Consider the following 19,854-nt stretch of genomic DNA (forward strand, 5'->3'; position numbering starts at 1 on the left):
AGAGCATTTATATAGAGGGAATAACTAAATCCTGCAGGATGCCAATATTTTTGAAACCTGGTATAGATTTGGGAGATATAATGGTTTATGTAGTTCTTTTGCCCTCTTCATAGGGTAAATATCCAAATGTTCGTGATCCATATTTAGGAAAGCCAAGGTGCTAGATTGAGAGCTTGTGTGTTACCATGTTGTGCAACACATCTGGATTGCAAAACTGTAGCCAGGGTAGCAAAGAATTCTCTGTATCTCAGGCACAGTAACAAAGATTGGTACCAAACAATCTAGCACGGCTCAAGTAGCAGCCCTGAATCTCTTCTTCTATTCTGCTTTATTGATTCTTTGCTTTGGGACTGATACAGTTCTGGCCATTGTGAGTGACAAGAATGGCTACAGAAATCGTCTATTTTGGCAGCAGAATTTTGCAGAAGACCAGGGTTTTGCAGAAGACCAGAGTTTTGCAGTGGTGAGACGCAAGATACAAGAGGAAGACAGGCTTCCTCCTCAATTCTGACAGCAGCACCTGGGAGGAGGGGGGTCTGCGGACCCCCCACTCCGAGATGGAAGGGGTCACCTCCAAGGGGTCCGCCCGCGGCTGCCACCAGCTCCCGCGTCCCGCCCCCAGCCCGGGACGGCGGAGGGGTGCGAGGGAGCGAGCGCCGTGCCGGGGGAGCACAGGGAAGGTGCCGTGCCGTGCCGTGCCAGAGGAGGAGGACAGGGAAGGTGCCTTGCCGGGGGAGCACCGGGAAGGTGCCGTGCCGTGCCGTGCCGTGCCGTGCCAGAGGAGGACAGGGAAGGTGCCGTGCCGGGGGAGGACCGGGAAGGCGCCGTGCCTTGTGGCCCCGGGGCGGGGCTGCCGTGCGCCCTGCCCGTGCATTGGGTCTGCATTCATACATAAGTATAGCCGGGCTGGGCTTGCCACACTCCTCTACCCCCCGCCCCCCAGCCCTGGAAGAGAAGGGGGAGAGAAACAAGAAGGTGGGGGGGGGGGGAAATTCGCGGTGAGGTCATTGCAATGAGAGCGCAGGAGACGAGCGGACAAGGTCGACTTTCCCGGCAGAGGCGCAGCCCTTAGGAGCGCGGAGCCGCGCACCCGCCGCCGGCCCGGCACCTTGGAGAGCTCCGCCGCGCCGGGGCCGCGCTCGGGGCCGCGCTCGGGGCCGCGCTCGGGGCCGCGCTCGGGGCCGCGCTCGGGGCCGGCGCGGCGCTGCCTGCCGGGGCCGCCCCGCCGTGCCTCGCTAGCGCCTTCGGCCGCGGATGCGCCGCTCCGCTCCGGCTGCCGGCGAAGGAAGAAAAGTTTGGGGGCGACTTAGGGCAGCGGGAGCGCCCGAGGAGGAGAAGGAGGAGGAGGAGGTTGCGCGGTTTCCCCGGCTGATCGGGAAGGAAGGATGACCGAGGGAGGATGTGCACCAGCAGCCAGATCATCGGGAGCCTCCTGGTGCTCTCCGTGCTGGAGATAGGGTTAGGGGTGTCCAGCGTGGCCGTGGGGGCGGTCAGTTTCAGCCTGGTCCTCACAGAGCATAAACCTCAGCTGGGAGACTCTTCTCCGGTATGGAGCGGGGTGTGTGTACGTTAGCCATTTCACTCTCTCTTTAACTCTTTGTGGTGGTGATCAGACCGTGCGAAGGCATCCCCTTTTCCCTTCCTCCCCTTCCCTTCCCTCCCGCGAGTGCATGTTGCGCCGACCGCGCCGGGTCCATTTGCGATGTGCTTGGGGCACGGTCTGCAGAGTCGTGGGGCGAGGGGGAGGCACGGCGGGGACAGATGGATGTGTGTGCTGGGCGGGGGGAGACCGCTGCTTTCTCGCTCCTTTCCGTTTTTCAGTCTGGCTGTGAGCAATTGAACTTTTTCTGAACCCCTTCTCACACCTGGGAAAGCCCGATTTTCGCGTGAAACCCGGGCCATAGCTTACGGTCTCTAAATTGACTGTGAGTTTTGCTTTTGAAAAAGAACAGCCCTGTCCATGACGAGGAGACTGTCAAAAGATGCTTTAAATTAACGTCAAGGGTATGCCAGCTGAGACCTGAGACTTTGGAGGAAAAACAGAAAGAGGCATTGGGAAGGAAAAAGAGAAAGATGTTCTCATGCACTGGGTGCCCTGGGCTTCTTGTAAACTGACCCAAAAAAAAAAAAAAAAGAAAACTCAATAATGGGTTAATAGAAGAAGCATGTTCATATCACAGAGCATGTCTCACTTCTCAAAAATGTTTCTTATTTTTCCAGTTTGAGATATGCATGTTTCTAGGAAGAATTTTCCTCCAAATGGTTATTTATATTTATGAAACAAAGAATAGGAAATGTTAAATATTCAGTCTAAACATGAGTGGGCATTTTTGAAGTCCAAAGCTGGTTTTGGCCAGCTTGTATTGTACAGCAGTATTTCTAAAAGGATTGTTTGCTTTGCTTCAGATAACATGATAAATGTAAAACACTCTTGATTATTCATCAGCATAACCTCCTCTAATTTATAGATTCATTCAGACAAAGTGCTTCATGTGATATTCTCACTGTCAATAATTATTAATTATTGAATACAGTGATAAATATTTTTGGCAGTATGTAAACACACATATAATTCTGCACTGCAGAACAGGTAGGTGAGAAATGAAAATGAAGACTAGATCAGACATGTAATGATATTACCAGGCCAACTGGTAATGATACAATCAAAATCACTTCAAAAAGGGAGTTTTCTGATCATTGTTAAAACCACTGAAGGGTTTAAAACCACTGTGTCTATCTGAAGATTTAATGGCAAAGGTCAATTTCCTGGGTTTCACTGAGGGCAAAGAGCTTTGATCAGTCAGTGAGATCAGTATTTTATGCAGTGATTGTGTTTAGTGACAATGCTATCAGAGCTGATATCATTTCATGACAATGCACATTTCCTGCATAACTGCCTCATTCCTTTATCTGCTGTTACCCCAGAGTTTGTACTAGGCATAGATTAAGATTCTAGTATATTAGATGTTGGCTTCCAAGGACATAACAATCGTAGTAAGACACAGAGAGAGTGTAAAAGGGTGTAAGTGAGTATGAAGAAAAAACAAACCAAAACTGGTATAACAGGTGGTTGCATTAACACACCAGCAGTCTGGCTGATTTAGAGCTGTTCATAGTTAGAGTTTTAGAGAGGAATAAGACAGAGGACAGTGAAGAGGCTTTGCAGATGTTTATAGGAATTTATTCTCATATGTGACTGCAGAGGCATGGAAGGTAACCCAAAGAGACTTGTTTGCAAATGTAACAAGTGGACACAGGATGCCCACAACCAGAGGCAGCAGGGACTGACATCAGGTGCTGGGAACTGAGCAAAAACTGCAGCTTGAATAGGCAGAGACAGGCCTCAAAGAAAATACAAAGTGGAAGCAAGAAGTTTATGCTTCATGTAGTAGAGGAAATGAGCAAATCAAAGTGTAAAGTGACATGTTTCTAAAGGCTGACTTACTTTTCCTTGAACTAAAGATCTGTGGTCTAAATTGTCATCATTATACCCTCCCTTTGTATACTACTCCAGCAGTTCAAACTATCAGGTTGCATTCTTCTGACTAAGGGACTAGCAGGTGAGGCAGGCAGGCCAAGAAAGGGGTCGGAGATTTACTGTTCTCAGAGATGCTTAAAGCCATGAGTAACCATTTTAAAATGTAAACTGGACAAAGGTTTGTTGGGACAATCCTCAGGACCGTCCTGCTGCAGAAGTGGCATAAGCCTCCTTTCTGCTCACTGTAGCTTACACTGAGCTCATGTTGCCTGTATTAAACTATATGTCTTGCATAAAATATGTTATTTTTTTCCAATTCACACTCTTGAATCAGAGTTTTCCTTTGACAAGTGAATACCAAGGAAAAGAAGGGGACATTAAAGAAAAACTAATTCTTTGAAATGTTAAGATACAAAGCACTTAAGTTGAACAGTGTCATTCCTATTGCAATTTACTTGGAAATGCACAGAAAACCTTTGACCCTGTTCTATCCTTTTACGTGGGTGGAACTCAGCAGAGACCCAAGTTCATAAGGAAGTAGATGAAGATAGCATCACCATGGAAACCTTAACCTGAATTCCTAAAATTTGGGCATCTTAAAAATCATGCACATTCTATCTTGTATACTTGCCTCCCTACGATGCTTTGCACTTGACAAACATTTTTCTATTAAAAGAGTTGATCTTATTGTTCACTGCCTCCATTCAGACAGATGATTTACTAACATACCTAATTTTAACCATGTGAATTCTATCCATAGCATTATAGATACAAGTGAAGTTAAGCATGGGCTGAAGTACCCTGATCATTTCATGCCCTACATTATGTATAAGCAAGCCAGGGAAAATAGAGTACACCAGAATGAACAAATTGAAAGCCTAGGCAATGTCTGTATTAAAAAATACATAAAAATAGGGAAAAAAAAGTTTCAAATCTGTTGTTCTCATTGGAGTTGAATTGGATTAAGATAGTACAAGTTGTTTAAAAAGTAGCCGTAAGAAAACAACTGAAGGTGTGACTGTCTTCTCAAATTATCTGGAGCATGTGGAGACAACTATCCAGTTTACATCATCACCAATCTGTTCTCTTTAAAATAGGCCATGGCTGTTAAATTGCAAAGAAATGCTAAAAACAAAAACAAACCTACAATAAAAAGAGTCCCAAATACCCTAAAGTGGACACTTTGTTGATTTCTGAATTTTCTTTCTGTTTGTTATGTTTGCATTGGGATAAACTATTCCACAGGCTGTAATCAGTGTCTCCCAGATTTCTTTGTTTCCCAGAAACTGAGGGATATTTCTGAAATCCACCATTCCAATTCAGCTATATGACGTACTATAGAATAATTCAACCAATGAGAACACTGAACCACTAACAATAACATAGTAAGAATGACAGCATCCATAGCAAAGACTTTTGCACAAACAATGAAAGTCAGAAGATAATCAACCAAAAAGTATACACAGATTTTTTTTTTTTAATGTTCACATACCTCCCCATCTATATTTAGATCGCTGTGGTTTCATCACTATCACAACGAGTAGTGAATCGATATTCACACACACACATACATGTGTATGGCTCTAATCCTCATTTATTCTGCAGTGGTGAATAAATCCTTGCTGCAAATGAGTCTCCCTCACAGAGAGAAAGAATAAGAGACAAAAGCCACATCTTTAGACAAATATGCCATCTATCTTCATATGGGAGAGAGATCCCTGATGATTCACTTACGGCTATGCCCCTCAAGAGTAATCATTTCTTCCCTTATAAAGGCAAATATCTGAATGTATTGGAGAGATATGCACTTTCTGTATTCTGTATGTTGGTCTGTTTGCCTGTCTGGAAGTAGAGGCAGAATTATTGTTTCCATGATTTGTGATTTTATCACAGTGGAAGTCTGCCTGCCTATTAAAAATCTGCATTTGGCTACAGAAATTTGTTCCAAGTTGGCACTTGGAATATTTGATTTAAATTATTAATTTTTTTTAATCCAAGATTTGAAGCAAAAGAAAGAGCGCCAGTCTGTATGGACTTTCCCAGAGCAAGAAAACCTTTTAAGACTGTTAAATCCATGTTGGTGGCCTAAAATTTTAAACCACTAAATTTTACATCTAGATTTTACTGTTGCCAAGTTTCCTTTGGAAAGAACAGTCAAACTTTTTTTTTTTTTTTTCAAAAACAGCACTAAATAATTACATTATTGTTTAGCATGCAGACAAAATGCAGATGTGATCCTACTTTATTTTAACATATGCATTGCATTTTCATCAAAATGACCATATTTCTGTCTGGCTCCTGCTCATGATGAAATGAATCACAGGAATTTCAGCGAGCTCAGTAGAAGCTGGAAAGAGTTCTGTACCTATAGATGGGGAAGGACATAGCAAGGGTGGAAGCTTCTTGGCTTGCATGGAGCCAGGAAAATTCACTGAATTCAGCTGAGGTCTTTCAGTACATTTTGTCATTCAGAGACTCTAGAGGCACAAACCAACCTGGAAGATGGTCCATCTAGTTCCTGGGTTATATTTAGAGGATCTGTTGAATATAGACTGACTTAAGCATATGCTTAATTGTTTTGCATCAATAAGACTTTAGTTCACCTGCAGGGAATAATCTTTCATTTATTACTTTTCTGAGATGTAAGGAGTCACACTCAAAACCAAATAATTGATACAAAACAAACAAAAAGCATTATTTATATTTATTATTCTGATAGGCTCCAAACAAACAAAAAGTAAGCATTATTATTTTATGCTGAGAATTTAAGTGTTTTTAGAGATGGGTGGAGGTTCTTCAAATCACTGACGCCAGGTAAACTTTCAGATTCAGAAACACACTTATTAATTTTCTTGATTGTTTCTAAAAAGCATTTCAATTTTTAAAGCATCTCTGTAGGTCTATAACCAGATGAGTGGAAACACTAATCACAGGGCCCGGGATGGAATTTAAACTGCTTGCATATGGCCTGAATCAGTGGGAAGTGTAGCAGCACCTGACCTGATAAGATCCAACAGCACACTGCCAGACAAGGTATTGGCTCAGATTAGACACAATTTAACACTATACCTCAGTTGTAGCACAGTCTCCACTCCCAGCATGACAGATTTGGTGAGACACAAGGTTGGGTTTTGGCAATGCTGTTGCTGTTGCTTCTGTCTTTTAGCCAGCTAGACATTCCTGACTCCACAATCACTTGAATGGGACAACATTTAAGAAGTTTCCATCCTCCTTTTGCAAAATTATTGTATTTCTCTGTGGAGGTAAAAGGCAAATCTAGTTCCTAGGCTTGATCTTCTTGCTTGTTTTAATTTTTATTTAGTTTGATGTCTTTGTTTTCATGAGTAGATTCTGTGCCCTTTATGTCTGTGCTAAGAAAACCTTATTCTGAAAAATGCTTTGAATAAGATTTACAGTTAGAGATATCTATTCTGCTTAGTTCATCCATTAGGGATTTCAGATTTTTTCTCATTTGGATGGAGTTGAAACAACATTATTAAATAGAATTTTCCTTTCTTTACATTACTAATTTCAAATTCATGGTTGTCCTGGAAGTCACATGCTTATGCAGCTCTAGTGTAAAACAGAAATTTCTAGTTTTCTACCTGACAAGGGTAGATAAAAGTGAAACTGTTAATTCTGTCTTGATGTTTTAGTCTTCCAAGTGTCATTTGACTAGGTATGATACACTTGCATTTTTACTTGTGTTATATTCCATTTTGGAATAATTTCCCTTCCTCTGTTACGTTGTATACATATGGATGACTCATAGAGGACTTTCCATGCAGTGTATACAATTTAGCTATCTTCTTTGTCATGAACAATGACTAGAGATCAAGCTGTCCTTATATTCAATAGGTTTTCTTGACTACTTTGTTCAGCCTGTGTCCAGGAAATTTTTTATGTGCCGTTTTCATTTTTTTCAAGGGAATTACACTCACCATTGCTTTTGCCTTTTCAAAACATAAGACAGAAAGGTTTCATAGCTTCAAGATATAAAATAAAGATAGTTCCTTTTCTTCTGCATGGTGGAAAGAAACAAATCTTTGGTTTCCTGCAGATTAACTAAAACTGAATCTTTTTGAGACTACCAGGGACAAAGTTTCCATTTTCCAGAAGGAAGTGCAAGAAGCCAAGTCTTTTGTTCCAGAAAATATGAAAGAGGGATGGATCCAAACCACAGAACTTGAATATAAATTGAGATTTTAGCTTTCTTACCAAAATTTATGGGGTTTCAGATCTGAGGTTTTGTTTCAAGGCAATATTCAATATAAAGTAAATTAAAACAGTCTCAAAATAAACATTCTCCTTTTCTGGGAGGTCTTTGGGGTTCTTTTCCAAAGCTCAACAGACAAAAAGAGACATTTTCCAATACGCATATGGAACATTAGCACGTACAGCTGCAGTGTGAATGACAAGAACTCCACAGACAAACAGACAATACTGTATCACCTAGCAAGCACATGTGCTATCAGAGTGACTCTGACTTTGGTGGGTCCACGGTAAATGATCACTGAAAGTGGGACTGAAGCACTCAGCAACCTCTTAACAGCTTTTGGGCTTTGTAGTGTCTTTGGATTTTTTGCCATTCACTCAAGAGCGGTTATGCCCCTATTACTTGATGATACATTCTTATAAACTCATAGAATCACAGAATCATACAATAAGGATTAGAAGGGACCTTAAAGGTCATCTAGTCCCAACTGTCCCTGGGCAGGAACACCTCCTACTAGACCAGGTTGCTTAAGGCCTTGTATAACTTGGCCTTGAACAATGCCAGGATTTGGTTATCAACAGTCTCTCTGGACAACCTGTTCCAGTGCCTCATCACCCTCACACTAATGAATCTCTTCCTAATAGCTAGTCTAAATTTCCCCTCTTCCAGTTATCTGTTTACTCCTTGTCCTGTAACTACAGTTCCTGATGAAGAGTCGTCTCCAGATTCCCAGATATTGGACGGTTGCTATGAGGTCTCCACACAAACCCAATGACCCTCGTGGGTTCCTTCCAACTTTCTGTTCCTTCCAGAATTTTCTGTCAATCTGTGAATCTCTGAACTTTCTCTTCTTCAAGGCTGACCAGCCCCAACTTTCTCCAAGTACCTTCTTAGGGGATGTGCATCCACCATATTACTAACTTCCTTCTCTGAACTTGCACCAACAGTTTCAATACGACTTCTCTGCTAGTCTTGATGCAAAACATCATATATATATAGGAGATATGAATAAGTTGCAACCAAAAGTAACCCGATAATCAATAGAGTCTGGGTGTAATTGGTTATTTTTGTAGGTTTTTAAGTGAGGCTTTCAGTCTTTTAGCATTTTATGTTGGGGTTTTGTTTGTTTGTTCGTTTGTTTTTTAGTTGTTTGTTTTTTGGGTTTTTTTGGTGGGTTTTTTTTTGTTTTTGTTTTTTTTTTTTAATAATAATTAAAATGGAAGTCCAACAATGAGACATCTGTTTAAGAAAGTTCCAGCTGAAGTTCCCTCTCTGGCTACCACGGCATTTTGTAGGGCTTATTAGCTTAGCCTATACTCAATGAAATGTTTTAGCCTTATTCTCTGCATGAATTGTGAACACTTCAACAACTGAGCATTCTTTACAAGAAGCTTATCTTCAATGATATATTCCTTTCTCACTCCTGATTTACTGTATTTTCAGTATAATTCTGTTTGCCTAACTTACCTCAGGTAAGTTAGATTACATGGTTAGAAAATATATGGTTAGAAAATATTACTACATTTAAAGATTGAGAGATAAAGATTTTTACCAACCATGAGATTGGTTGGTAAAAATTGATTAAGGATAATCAATGATCAAGTAGAAAGGATCAAGTCCTCATTATGACAGTATTAGTTAGTCAAAGGTAAACTGTAGCTCAGAATAGCTGTAGAGTTACAAACTAAGTTTTATTGCTATGACATATTGACATGAAGTCTTTCAGGATAACTAAGAATAGAGAGAGTGAGTGTCAAGTCAACAAAGCCCCTGATGGCTGTATTCCAGTTGGCAGTATTATAAAATAGAAGATTCTAAGTAAAAGACACTTTCAATCTGATTTTTACTGCATCTTTTTTCTGGTATAAAGAGCTAGTGTAGTTAGTTTCTCCCATCCACTTTTCACTACTGCTGATTGCAACATTGAGGCATAAAAAATTTTACAGGAAATTCCTACATCACCACCAAAAAAAAAAAAAAAAAAAAAAGAGAAAAAAAAAAGAAAATAAAAAGTCTTACGTCTCTATGCTATCAAAAAAACAGAGAACAGAGTCAAGCACATCATATCCCGCTGAAATCCTAACCTTTCTAGATGTCTCCACATCAAAAGCTTGGCTAAAGAAACTCTACATGAGCAGTGTTCCTGAGCCATGGGTATTACTAATGTTCTCTTTATACAGCAGGCTTCCACTGTTTCCAGTGAATCAGCCATAGAAGAGAGTGATAAACTTGGCTCATAAGTTTCAAAGCTTTGCATGAGGTACAATTGCCTGACCCTGTGGCTCAAAGACATCCATGGTTTTAACTGCAAAATGCTGCTGATATAAATAAATAACCATTCTGGGTTTTGGGTAAGCCTTTTCTCTATGTATGCAATACACTGTCGTCTTAAAAAAAAAAAACCCAACCTAAATAACATTAATCCTTTGCTACTGCCTGAATGCTTTTCTTCCAAGGCTTTTAACATATTCAGGCACTTGAGTGCTTTTGGTTTCACAATTTTTTTATCTCATAGCCATACGGATTATAAAACTTAGGCATGACCTCAAAGTTAAACAGAAGAATGTGGAGGAAGCATGAATATCTAATTCCTCTGAGTCAGAATACAGAAAACTCTTTTATTTCTTTAACTATGGAACATGTTATTCCTTGCATGCATGTACAAATACTGTAGATGTAGAGAGAAAATACATACAGAGTATACATGAGACAATACAATATTACAATAAAATTGTAGAATTTCTCAAGTTGTAAGGGACCCATAAACATCACCAAGCCCTACTCCATGCTCCTTGCAGGACTACCCATCACTAAATCCCATGACTAATAGCAGCATCCAGAGTGCTCTTTGACCTCTGACAGTTAAAATGTTAAAACTATCCATGATGATATCTTTCAACACTAATTAGTTTTTCTATAGACAAAAATTTCATTTTGATCCTATTCAATCACTACAGAGAGATAATATATTATTAATCCACTTTATCAAGTCTGACTGAATAGAACTTAATGTCTTAAATTTCATTTGAGGTTTCTGCATTTTGAGAAATACAAAACACAATGTGAAAATGGCAGGACTGGGAGTGAAACCCCAAAACTTCACAGAAAGCCTTTGTAAGGGAACACTTACAAAGCAGATGTGATGAGCTGAAATCTTTTTTGCCTGTGGGAAAGGTGCAGAGGGAGCATTGCCCCTGGTGATTTTTTGTTTTATTGTTATTCTGGTCAGTGGGTTCTAGCAGCAATTACCAGTTGTGAGTTCTAGTATGTCCTGAGCCATTCAGCACCATGGTCCACATGACCCAGCCCTCTTCATAATCAGATTGGTGTTAAATTTACATCCCATGTTAGTGTAAAGGTTAAAATTTATACAAAATATACAAAAAATGTATATTTATAATGTATATAATGTTTTCATGGGTCTAACTCAGAGTAAAAAGATACCTCAAGGCTTATACTTAGCTATACACACAAACTACTTTAGTTAGAGTGAGATAAACTATGAGTTAAAGCCACTCCTCAACTGAAACAGCAAAATTGCAAAATTTTAGAGTGTAAAGAAGAAGTATTTGCAATATATTACACAGACCCAGAATGCTGTATGGAAACTCTTAGGTTTTTGGTTTCTTTGTTTGTTTTTTGGTTTTTTTTTTTTAATTTCTTATATAACAGCCAGGTCTTTTCTGTGATTTAATTCTAAATTAGAGTCAAGCAGAGCCTTTTGCTAGAAATACCATCTCAATGCAAAAATAGTGTGGAAAAAAATAAGTTTTAAAGCTATAAAATTACTTCCCAAGTGGGGAGTAGGGTTAACTTTATTGAAAATAGGTAGCATAGATTTCTTAATAAAGGAGTTTATGAGGTATCAAGGAAATCTTTTGACAGTATTGCTAACACCTGGAGAAGTCCTTATTACTTTTGTGCAACTACTGTAGCTCCTACCATGACTGCTCCCCTGGGGACTATTTATTGTTTTCCTCGTTAAACTTTTATGTAGGAGGAAAAAGACATCAGAGGACATCACTGGTCTTTGGCAGAGGTCACTATTAAGCATTATCATCTATTTTTATCAGTTGTTTGGTAATTAATTTTTGCCTATAGCTTGATGTTACAATTAGCAGATCAGTTGTGTGAGGGAATGACATTAAAAAAATAATAAAATTACAGATATCTTCATGCTCTCTCTTGCGAATTGGGCTATCAAGAGTCTGAAACAAATCTTTCTGCATGCCCAGAGTAGTCACACCAACAGATGTACTCATATTTACACCTGCACCCACAGACATGACTGAATTATATTCTTGCACAGAGTTTCACTGTCTTGAAGACAACGATCCATATGTGATCCTTCAGTGGTTCAGATGGTAGGATCAGGGCACTAAGTCCATATGCTATGCTTAAAAGTAGATGATTTGGTTCACTGACTAGTACCTTGCTAAACTTTTCTGAGAGAAAAGGAAAATAGTAAAAAGGCATTTTTATGCTTGCAACACTGGGGATTTTTTTTCCAACTTGTTTACCTAAGCAGCTTAAAATTCAGATTTCTTTCTTTTCTCATGGGTTATGGTCACTCAGACTTCTCATTCCAGCTTTTTAAACAGTAAGGGTGTTTATGCTTGAATGACAACCTCCTGAAGCATAAGGTTTGTGACAAAATGCTGACAACTGTGACCATTGCCTAAACTGTGGTCACCACCTCAGCAACACAGCGGGATTTGAACTTCATACCTTAAATAATGAAATAATTGCTTGGTTTCTTGTTTTTTGCAGTTCCTGCTTTGCGGCGTATGTGGAATATTGTGCGCCAAAAAAAAATCTGGACTTGTTGTAAGTTTTTCCACTACATCTATAACACATTAAGTATTTGAAAGGCTTGCTTATCTAATTTGAACTCTTTACTGGAGGGTTTCTGCATCCCAGGGTTTTTTCTAAACAGAAAAATTACAAGTTGGCAATCTAAAAAAAGCAATCAGCACTTTGGAATAGTCATAAAAAACAAGGCAGTACTGAAATGGCCTATGTAGGTCATGCGACTTAAGCCATACATCCCTATTTGTCCGTATCTGCATAAACTTTGATTGGAAATCACTTGATATAGATTTATGTCAAGTCAATAAATGCTTCTCAATAATGTCACTGGACTGTATCTTCTTCAAAAAACAGCACTGGCTTGCCATCTCAATAAGGCTGTTGACCAAGTTTGTTTCTAGATATCACAGCAGTTAAGGGTTTAGCAAGTTTGTTTACCAATCTGAAACAAATGTATGCAAGTTTTAAAGTGATGGAAGATATCTCTTTGGGTACAGTAATTTTCTGACTGCAACAAAATTGCTAGTGTTATTGCTGTGTTATTACTCAACAAGTCACAGCAGAACTCTATTTTGAAGACATGATCTTATTGTAAGTGATAATGCCCATTCTAATTTTCTGTCAGCTCGATTATTCTGCCACATACAGATGGAAGTCACACAAAACAAGCATAAGATGTGACAGGAATCAAAAGTTCTCTACAATTATTTTTCAATTATCAATGAGTTATCCTAAACTCTGTTAAAATGATAGTCCCATTTCTTAAAACGTGTACCATAACCAATTTCTAAAACTCATCGGTTCCGGAGGTCTCATGGAATAGTCACTTGCCAGTGGACTGCAATGTACATCCTCAATGCCACATTCCTCATGAAATTCTCATCCCAGCGTAAGGCTCCATAAATTTATGCTACCACAGTAGACAAGTACATATACAAGGCCATATCAAGAAACATAAAAAGCCCATCTAGATCATCTGATAGGTCAGCAGTATCAAGGGAAGTGAATAAGACAAACATTTAACACTGTCTCCATAATAAGGTCTTTTGCCCCTGAATCATTTGAGGTTAATGTACCTCCTGAACCAGTGTAACATCTTTGTGATTAAAAGCAATAGGAGGTCTTTAAAAATGTCTTATTGATTGCAGTCTGTTCCACAACTTTCTAAAATTCCCAGGAAGATTTTAGTCAACATCAACCAAACCAAACAACCAAACATCAGCAAACAGACCTTCTGTAAAGCAGCATCACAGAATTCTTTGTTGTTTCTTTCACTTCTTTAACCAGCACATTCCCCTTGAACATGTTCAAAGACTGCACAAAAGCTGCAGAAAGCCTCCAATCTGCTATCTGACTGAAAAAATTATAATTGAGCAGGAGGCACAGTGAGAAGTCACACAAAGCAAGAGATTCACTACAAATACATGAGGCATTCACTCCTAAGGCAGAGTGATAAACTGCGCAATAGAAAATAACGACACATTCTGTCACGTTACTGTTTTGCATGAACAGCTGGAAATCAGTTTTGTGTTCTAGCAGTCCTTCCACTGAATAGGTTTTAACTTTAACTCATTTTACTCAACTTTTTTTACATGCAACATCAATCTTAACTCTGATATACTAGAAGGTAATATATTCCCTTGGAGCAATATGGGAACAAAGAGAGTTAAAAACAAGTGTCTGTGCAGTGTTCTGCAGTCAATGATGCTATCAAAGAATTGAACTCATATTTTATATGCATTAATCCATCTCTGAAAAATACTACTGTGACATAACCTCTCTTGTCTCTCCTGACAGATGATACTTTTTTCTGCCTGTTGCATCTGTGGACTAATAGGAGGAATCTTAAATTTTCAATTTCTTCGTGCTCTGACAAAGAAGTCATCTGCTCTCTATTCTTTGCATCTTGCCTCCATGTCTCTTGCATGCATTGGAATTGGTGGTTGCACCCTTTCTTCATGGCTCACTTGTCGGCTAGCCAGCTATGAACAAAGGCGAATGTTCTCAGAAAGGGAACATTCATTGCATCACTCCCATGAAATGGCAGAAAAAGTGAGTTGTGTGTCCTCCCTTATTGGTTCTGCTTCTCCTGAAATGTTACTATATGTGTTAACGTTTATAGTTGGCAAGAGATGTATTCAGTTTTCAGTTTTATGTGAGAAAGAGCTTCTGGAAAATGAAATGCTGCCATTCTGTGTAAGCTTTATTATGTTTCATTATATGGAGCTATTTTTAGGTACTGTATATTTGCAGTACATCCATTTCAATGAAGTACATCCATTTTCAACATAATTCCATTGTATAGCTATTCAGGGGCTTAGCTGCTAAATATAGCACTTCCTAAATAATTGGAAGCCTTATTAATATGAATTATCATGTATTGTACTGTGAAAAAAGCACAGAAAGCTTTCTGTAACCACATCATTGCATGCTTCCAGGATTTAATCAATTTCTTCCTCTCCCAAGTACTCAGCTTATAAATTAGGTTATTTAACAGAAAAGCCACAGTTCACAAATGTAGGTGACTTAACCAAAGCATCCAAGGGCATATTTAGACACCTAAATGAAACTGGTCTCATTTGCAGCACTGAGTACTTACTTCCTTTCTGTATTAATAGAAAGCCTACCAAGATGTATAGGAACATAATTAGGTGCTGAAACTGAAAGCTGAGCATATAGGATCAAAACAATTAATGGAATGGAATTCTTGAAATCACCTCCTTGACTTAACAGATCTGAATAATATTTGAGGCATTAAGTGCTTGTAACCCTGTGCTTTGCATTTGGACTTAGTATCTATCCAATGCCTTTCATTTGAGAAATGAGCAGAAAAAAAGAACAAAAGTCAAGCTGACTGCCCACCTAAACCTCCACATGCAAGTTTGCATTACTGTTAAGTTCAAGAATCTGTTGTCTACTGAAACCTCTGAAGAGCAGAGCAAGGACTAGTTTGTTCAGACTGTAGAATTTTTTCAGATTCCTTGAATAAAACCATGAACAAACCAAGCAGTTAAAAATGACTCGTCACTATTCTTTGGTTTCTTAACTGAGATGAGACTCCAAGTAGAAATATAAACTTAATTAATCTTAGATGATGTTTTAAATGTGTTTTAAAAAGAGGATGTTTTAAGTTTTAAAAAGTTAACTAGTAGAGGTTACAACAGTAGCATAAAGCAGGGTGATAAAATCATCAGACAAGATTTATTTCTCCATCTCATTTTAAAATTAAGAAGAATTCTGATAAATTATTAGGCAAATATGATAGTCTTGATGATGGAAGGCAAGATACTGACTTTCACAGAGACTCTTGCCTCAACAAGGACAAAGATGGGAGAAGAGAGGGGAAGGAGGAAGAAGCTTGGAAAGAAAAAATCTTTCCAAATAAAAAAAGCCGCCAACATCAATTTGGGGTTAGGATGATCATGGGTAACAGTAGTTCTCTGCCCTACCTTCCTGGTCTGTTGACCTACTGAGCTTTTTGACACTTAGCAGCAAGGACTGCCAGGTGTCCACTTACCTTGGGTGAAGGGCCATGATGTACATGCAGAGCACCTACTGCACACACTCAGCAGATCTGGGATGCGCCCCACTGATGGCAGACTTCCTGCATGTCTGCTTTAGAGCCAAGTATGCATGTACACATGGCCTGATTTGGAACTTAGATTTCTTATATTGCCTGTTCATGGCAAGGTTGAGTACACTAGCTCACAGCATGCCCCTAAAAGATAATGAAGTCTACATAAGAACTTACATTAAATTAGACCCTAATTTAGAAAACAGCTTAGAATTGTTTTATATATAAGACTATATTGCATAATTATACTGATATACAGTAATGTAGACATGTGCTGCATGTGCATTTGTTTGTGCTATATTTATTGTATAATTGTTATATTTATATTAGAGATTGAGGGGTATTGAAATAACCGACCTGCCCAGCTGTCCGGTGATTCCCCCGACACCAGAGTTACCTCCAAGGTACGCTGAACACTAGGGAGCAACCATGTTGTTATGTCACTTCAGGAAGGGCCACCTCTACAAGGCAGTCATAGTTTCAGCTAATCAATGTTGGCTGATGCTGTGATGTCACTCTGAGGCAGGAATGGTGCTTCCAGGTAGTGACATAACTCTACGTGGTGAACGCTGCAATCCAGAAGTAAGTTGAGTATTTAAAATATTCACCCTAGTTACAGGCATCCAAATACTCTTATTTGGATGTAGCCACCATTGATTCACTATGCTTCTAATCTGTGTGCTCCTTCATTCCCTGAATTCAGCAAATTTTTTATTTAAATTAACTTTTTTTTTTTTAAATAGAAATATTGGGGAAAATAAATGGGTTTTGATATTTTCTGAAATTATGGTGATATTCTAATAGCTGATGTCTGCAGACAATTCAAGTGATGAAGCTGACAAAAGGAAACTCATGAGTAGCCTTCTGACAGATCATTACTACCAAAATATGACTGACTGATAGTTACTATTTAAATGGCTTTGGTATTCTTGGTCTCCTTCTCAGCTAACAGATATCTTCAGTGTTGATCCAAACAAAGGCTTTAGGCACCCACAAATAAACAAATTACAGTGCCAGACAACCCCCAAACTGGGAGCCATAGTCCAGTATTAGGCATGCATGTTCCTCTTCAATATATGAGAAGAATAAGGCACAATACCAAAACATCCAACACCATCATCTGCAAATGGAGATTTGGGTAGTAGAAAATACTCAAAATTAGTTTCACACCTGATTTTCCCTGGAACTTAGGCTTGATTCAGGAGTATTAATTGGCAAGGCTACTTGGTGTGATGACCCTAAGCTTACATTGCAGAGAAGAATAGAACATCCCTTCTTTCAAAAACTGTGAAGGGAACAATTAAGTCCTGTGATTTGCTTTAAAGTGTAGCTGGTAACACCTGAGAAAGGAGGCATCAGTGCATTTTAACTTTGTTATTCTGAGTTCTGGTCTCTGCTTGCCAAATATTGTGGATTAAAAGAGAGAGACAGAGTAAGACCAGTAATAAAGACCAGGTTGTATAATTTTCTGCTCTTTACCATGAATCTCAGCTACTAGGTTAGAGAGTTGAGCTCTTTCTTTCTGTCTTTTTCTCTCTCTCTCTGTCTAGCCCAATGAATGTTGCTTCACGTTTTTTACAGAAGCTTCCACAGGAAAGGGGACAAACAAATCCCTTTTATTCCACATTTTCTCCAAGTGTACCTAGGAGGAAGAAGAGGTGAATTTAATCTTTCCATGCAGAGAAGAGCCTCTGTTCATCATGCAACTATTTTAGAACTAGTCAAACACTGGCACCTCCACCTTATCAACTTGAATTTTAGAAATACTCCAAGCTGCATTTTTACCTGTACCCATTCCTCTTGCCATAGCTGAATGTTCTCTGTCATTGGACATAAGCAGCAGATCACTTATTTCTGCACCCAGATTCAATCTGGTATGAAACAGGCCTGGGATTGCTCAGAATAAGATAGTTCTGACCATAAACTCAATGTGGCTTTGCAGCCTTGAAAATCAGGGAACTGTTTAATTAACGTGGCCATCTCTATGCTCAGACAGCTGCTAAGGGGGTATTGTTGGGATTTCAATTTGAGAATTAGAAAATCTATCTCCAAACAAATCTTGGTTTAGGTGCTTTAGAATTCTGACTCATGAGCCAGCCAGCTTACTCTGGGATGACTCACCTGCCACTGGAGAAGCAGTGCCTGAGCTGCTAAAAATTGTAAACTGGCATATAAAGGGAAAACTAAAATCAGTCCCATCCCAAGGGAAAACAAGCAGCTAAAACCCTTAGATCCTGTTTGGATCTAGATTTACTTCCCAAATGTCTATTTCAGCAAGTATTGAATGGCATCTGCTTGCAGTATGTCAGCACAGATAGAGGTTTGAATGGAAACAGAGACTTAACTACCATTTCGTTCTTTTGTAGATCAGCACACGAGCCCGAGCTGGTGCAATTTCAAAGGACAACATCACAAACTTGTACAGATGCCATCAATGCTGTATATGTGGTCTGAGTGTAATGTCCAACTCAATCACTATCAATGAGTCTATCAGCTTTCAAATGTACCTAATTTATATAGGAAAAAACATGATTTTTTTTTTTAATAACAAGGTTTATCAAGCTAAATAAAAATGTAAAGTGTTTCTGAATGTTTGAAATTCTGAGTTTGTTCAAAGTTCATCACAACCTTAGATAACTGAATTTTGAGCACCTTATAATAATCTTAATTTTAATTAATGCTTTCTGTTCTTGTTCTAGGAAATGACAGACAACCTAAGCAATGGTGGCCCACATCTGATTTATAATGGAAGTGTATATTAAGAAATTTTTAAAAGTTCCATGGAAGGAAGTGGTTTTAGAATTTTCTTCAGGAAAAAAAATAGACTCCAAGAAATTAAGAAAATGAAACTATCTTAGCTTTTATGCTCAAACGTCACAACTGCCAACCAGCACAGTTGCAATTCCCTTTTAGAACCATGTTCAAAATTTACCTCCTAAACATTTTGCGGATATACAGTATTTATTCACTTCCTGCCTACTCTCTTTCAGTTTTTTGTCTGAATAATCTTTCTGAATTGTGATAGTATTTGAAATAGACTTCTCAAGACTCTTATTCTCATGAAGACTCAAAAATCAGAAAAAACCCCAAACTGAACTGCATTTAGCCCACTCAAAGGAGAAGGCAGAGGAAGAATGGCTCAGGGGAATCTTTTTCTCCTCTCCACTTAGCAGCATCTGGTGCAATACGATGGCTTCAGATCATGGCATGGTACAGCAACACATCTGCACAGTCCCTCTCCTCACATTTTGAATGCATCCTGCCTCTGTTTTCCCAGTAGATCATATCAAAGGAGTGCAAACTCCTTACAAAAAGCTACCCTTCCACATCCAGAGTGTAAATGAACAGTGTACTGAAAACAAAACCGATGTCTTTGTTTTGAAAGACAGAATGCTCTAAGAATGCCATAAATCAAAACCTCAATAATGCCTTGTTGTAAATAAATTGTAAATATTTCCAATTTGTGAATGAAGTATATTTCGTAATTTGTTCATAAAAGATGACAAATAAAATGAAATCTAAAGCAGAGATTTTAGAGAGATCTTTTGGGTTTCTTTTCTTGCAAGAAAAATCTTGCAAAGCTGAACTGTCATGCTTGCAGTTTAGCACTGAGAAGTTTCTAAAACAGTGAAGCAAGCTCAGAAGGGAAAAAAAAGAAAGCTGAAAAAGTCATGGTCAAGAAATTGCTGGTAATTCTTCACATCAACAACAATGTCTGGGAGTATGTTAAAGCAGCAGGAATGCAGCTTTTACTGACCCCAAACTTTATTGTCGAAC

The 19,854-nt window shown here is 39.0% G+C and overlaps 1 protein-coding gene across 6 annotated transcripts; it reads left to right on the top strand.

Annotated features, from left to right (window-relative positions):
* Nucleotides 1-631: 631 nt before the first annotated feature.
* On the top strand, nt 632-19,610 carry TMEM196 (transmembrane protein 196). Of its 6 annotated transcripts, none has more exons than XM_056484026.1 (5): nt 1,167-1,546; nt 12,465-12,521; nt 14,301-14,555; nt 16,408-16,481; nt 18,777-19,610. In XM_056484026.1, the coding sequence occupies exons 1-5, from the start codon at nt 1,400-1,402 to the stop codon at nt 18,781-18,783; spliced, it is 540 nt and encodes a 179-aa protein (XP_056340001.1). In that variant the 5' UTR covers nt 1,167-1,399; the 3' UTR covers nt 18,784-19,610. The 6 variants fall into 6 exon arrangements, with proteins under 6 accessions (XP_056340005.1, XP_056340001.1, XP_056340004.1 ...); XM_056484025.1 differs by having other exon boundaries at nt 1,169-1,558; nt 18,777-19,599; XM_056484024.1 differs by having other exon boundaries at nt 1,190-1,564; nt 18,777-19,599.
* Nucleotides 19,611-19,854: the final 244 nt, after the last annotated feature.

The sequence above is a fragment of the Oenanthe melanoleuca genome, chromosome 2, assembly GCF_029582105.1.
Source record: "Oenanthe melanoleuca isolate GR-GAL-2019-014 chromosome 2, OMel1.0, whole genome shotgun sequence".
Taxonomy (NCBI): domain Eukaryota; kingdom Metazoa; phylum Chordata; class Aves; order Passeriformes; family Muscicapidae; genus Oenanthe; species Oenanthe melanoleuca.

Coding starts and splice junctions, on each gene's coding strand:
- TMEM196 (XM_056484024.1), top strand. CDS start 1,400: ATGTGCACCAGCAGCCAGATCATCGGGAGCCTCCTGGTGCTCTCCGTG. Junction 12,522..14,300: donor AAAAAAAATCTGGACTTGTT/GTAAGTTTTTCC, acceptor CTCTCCTGACAG/ATGATACTTTTTTCTGCCTG. Junction 14,556..16,407: donor CCCATGAAATGGCAGAAAAA/GTGAGTTGTGTG, acceptor TATTTATATTAG/AGATTGAGGGGTATTGAAAT.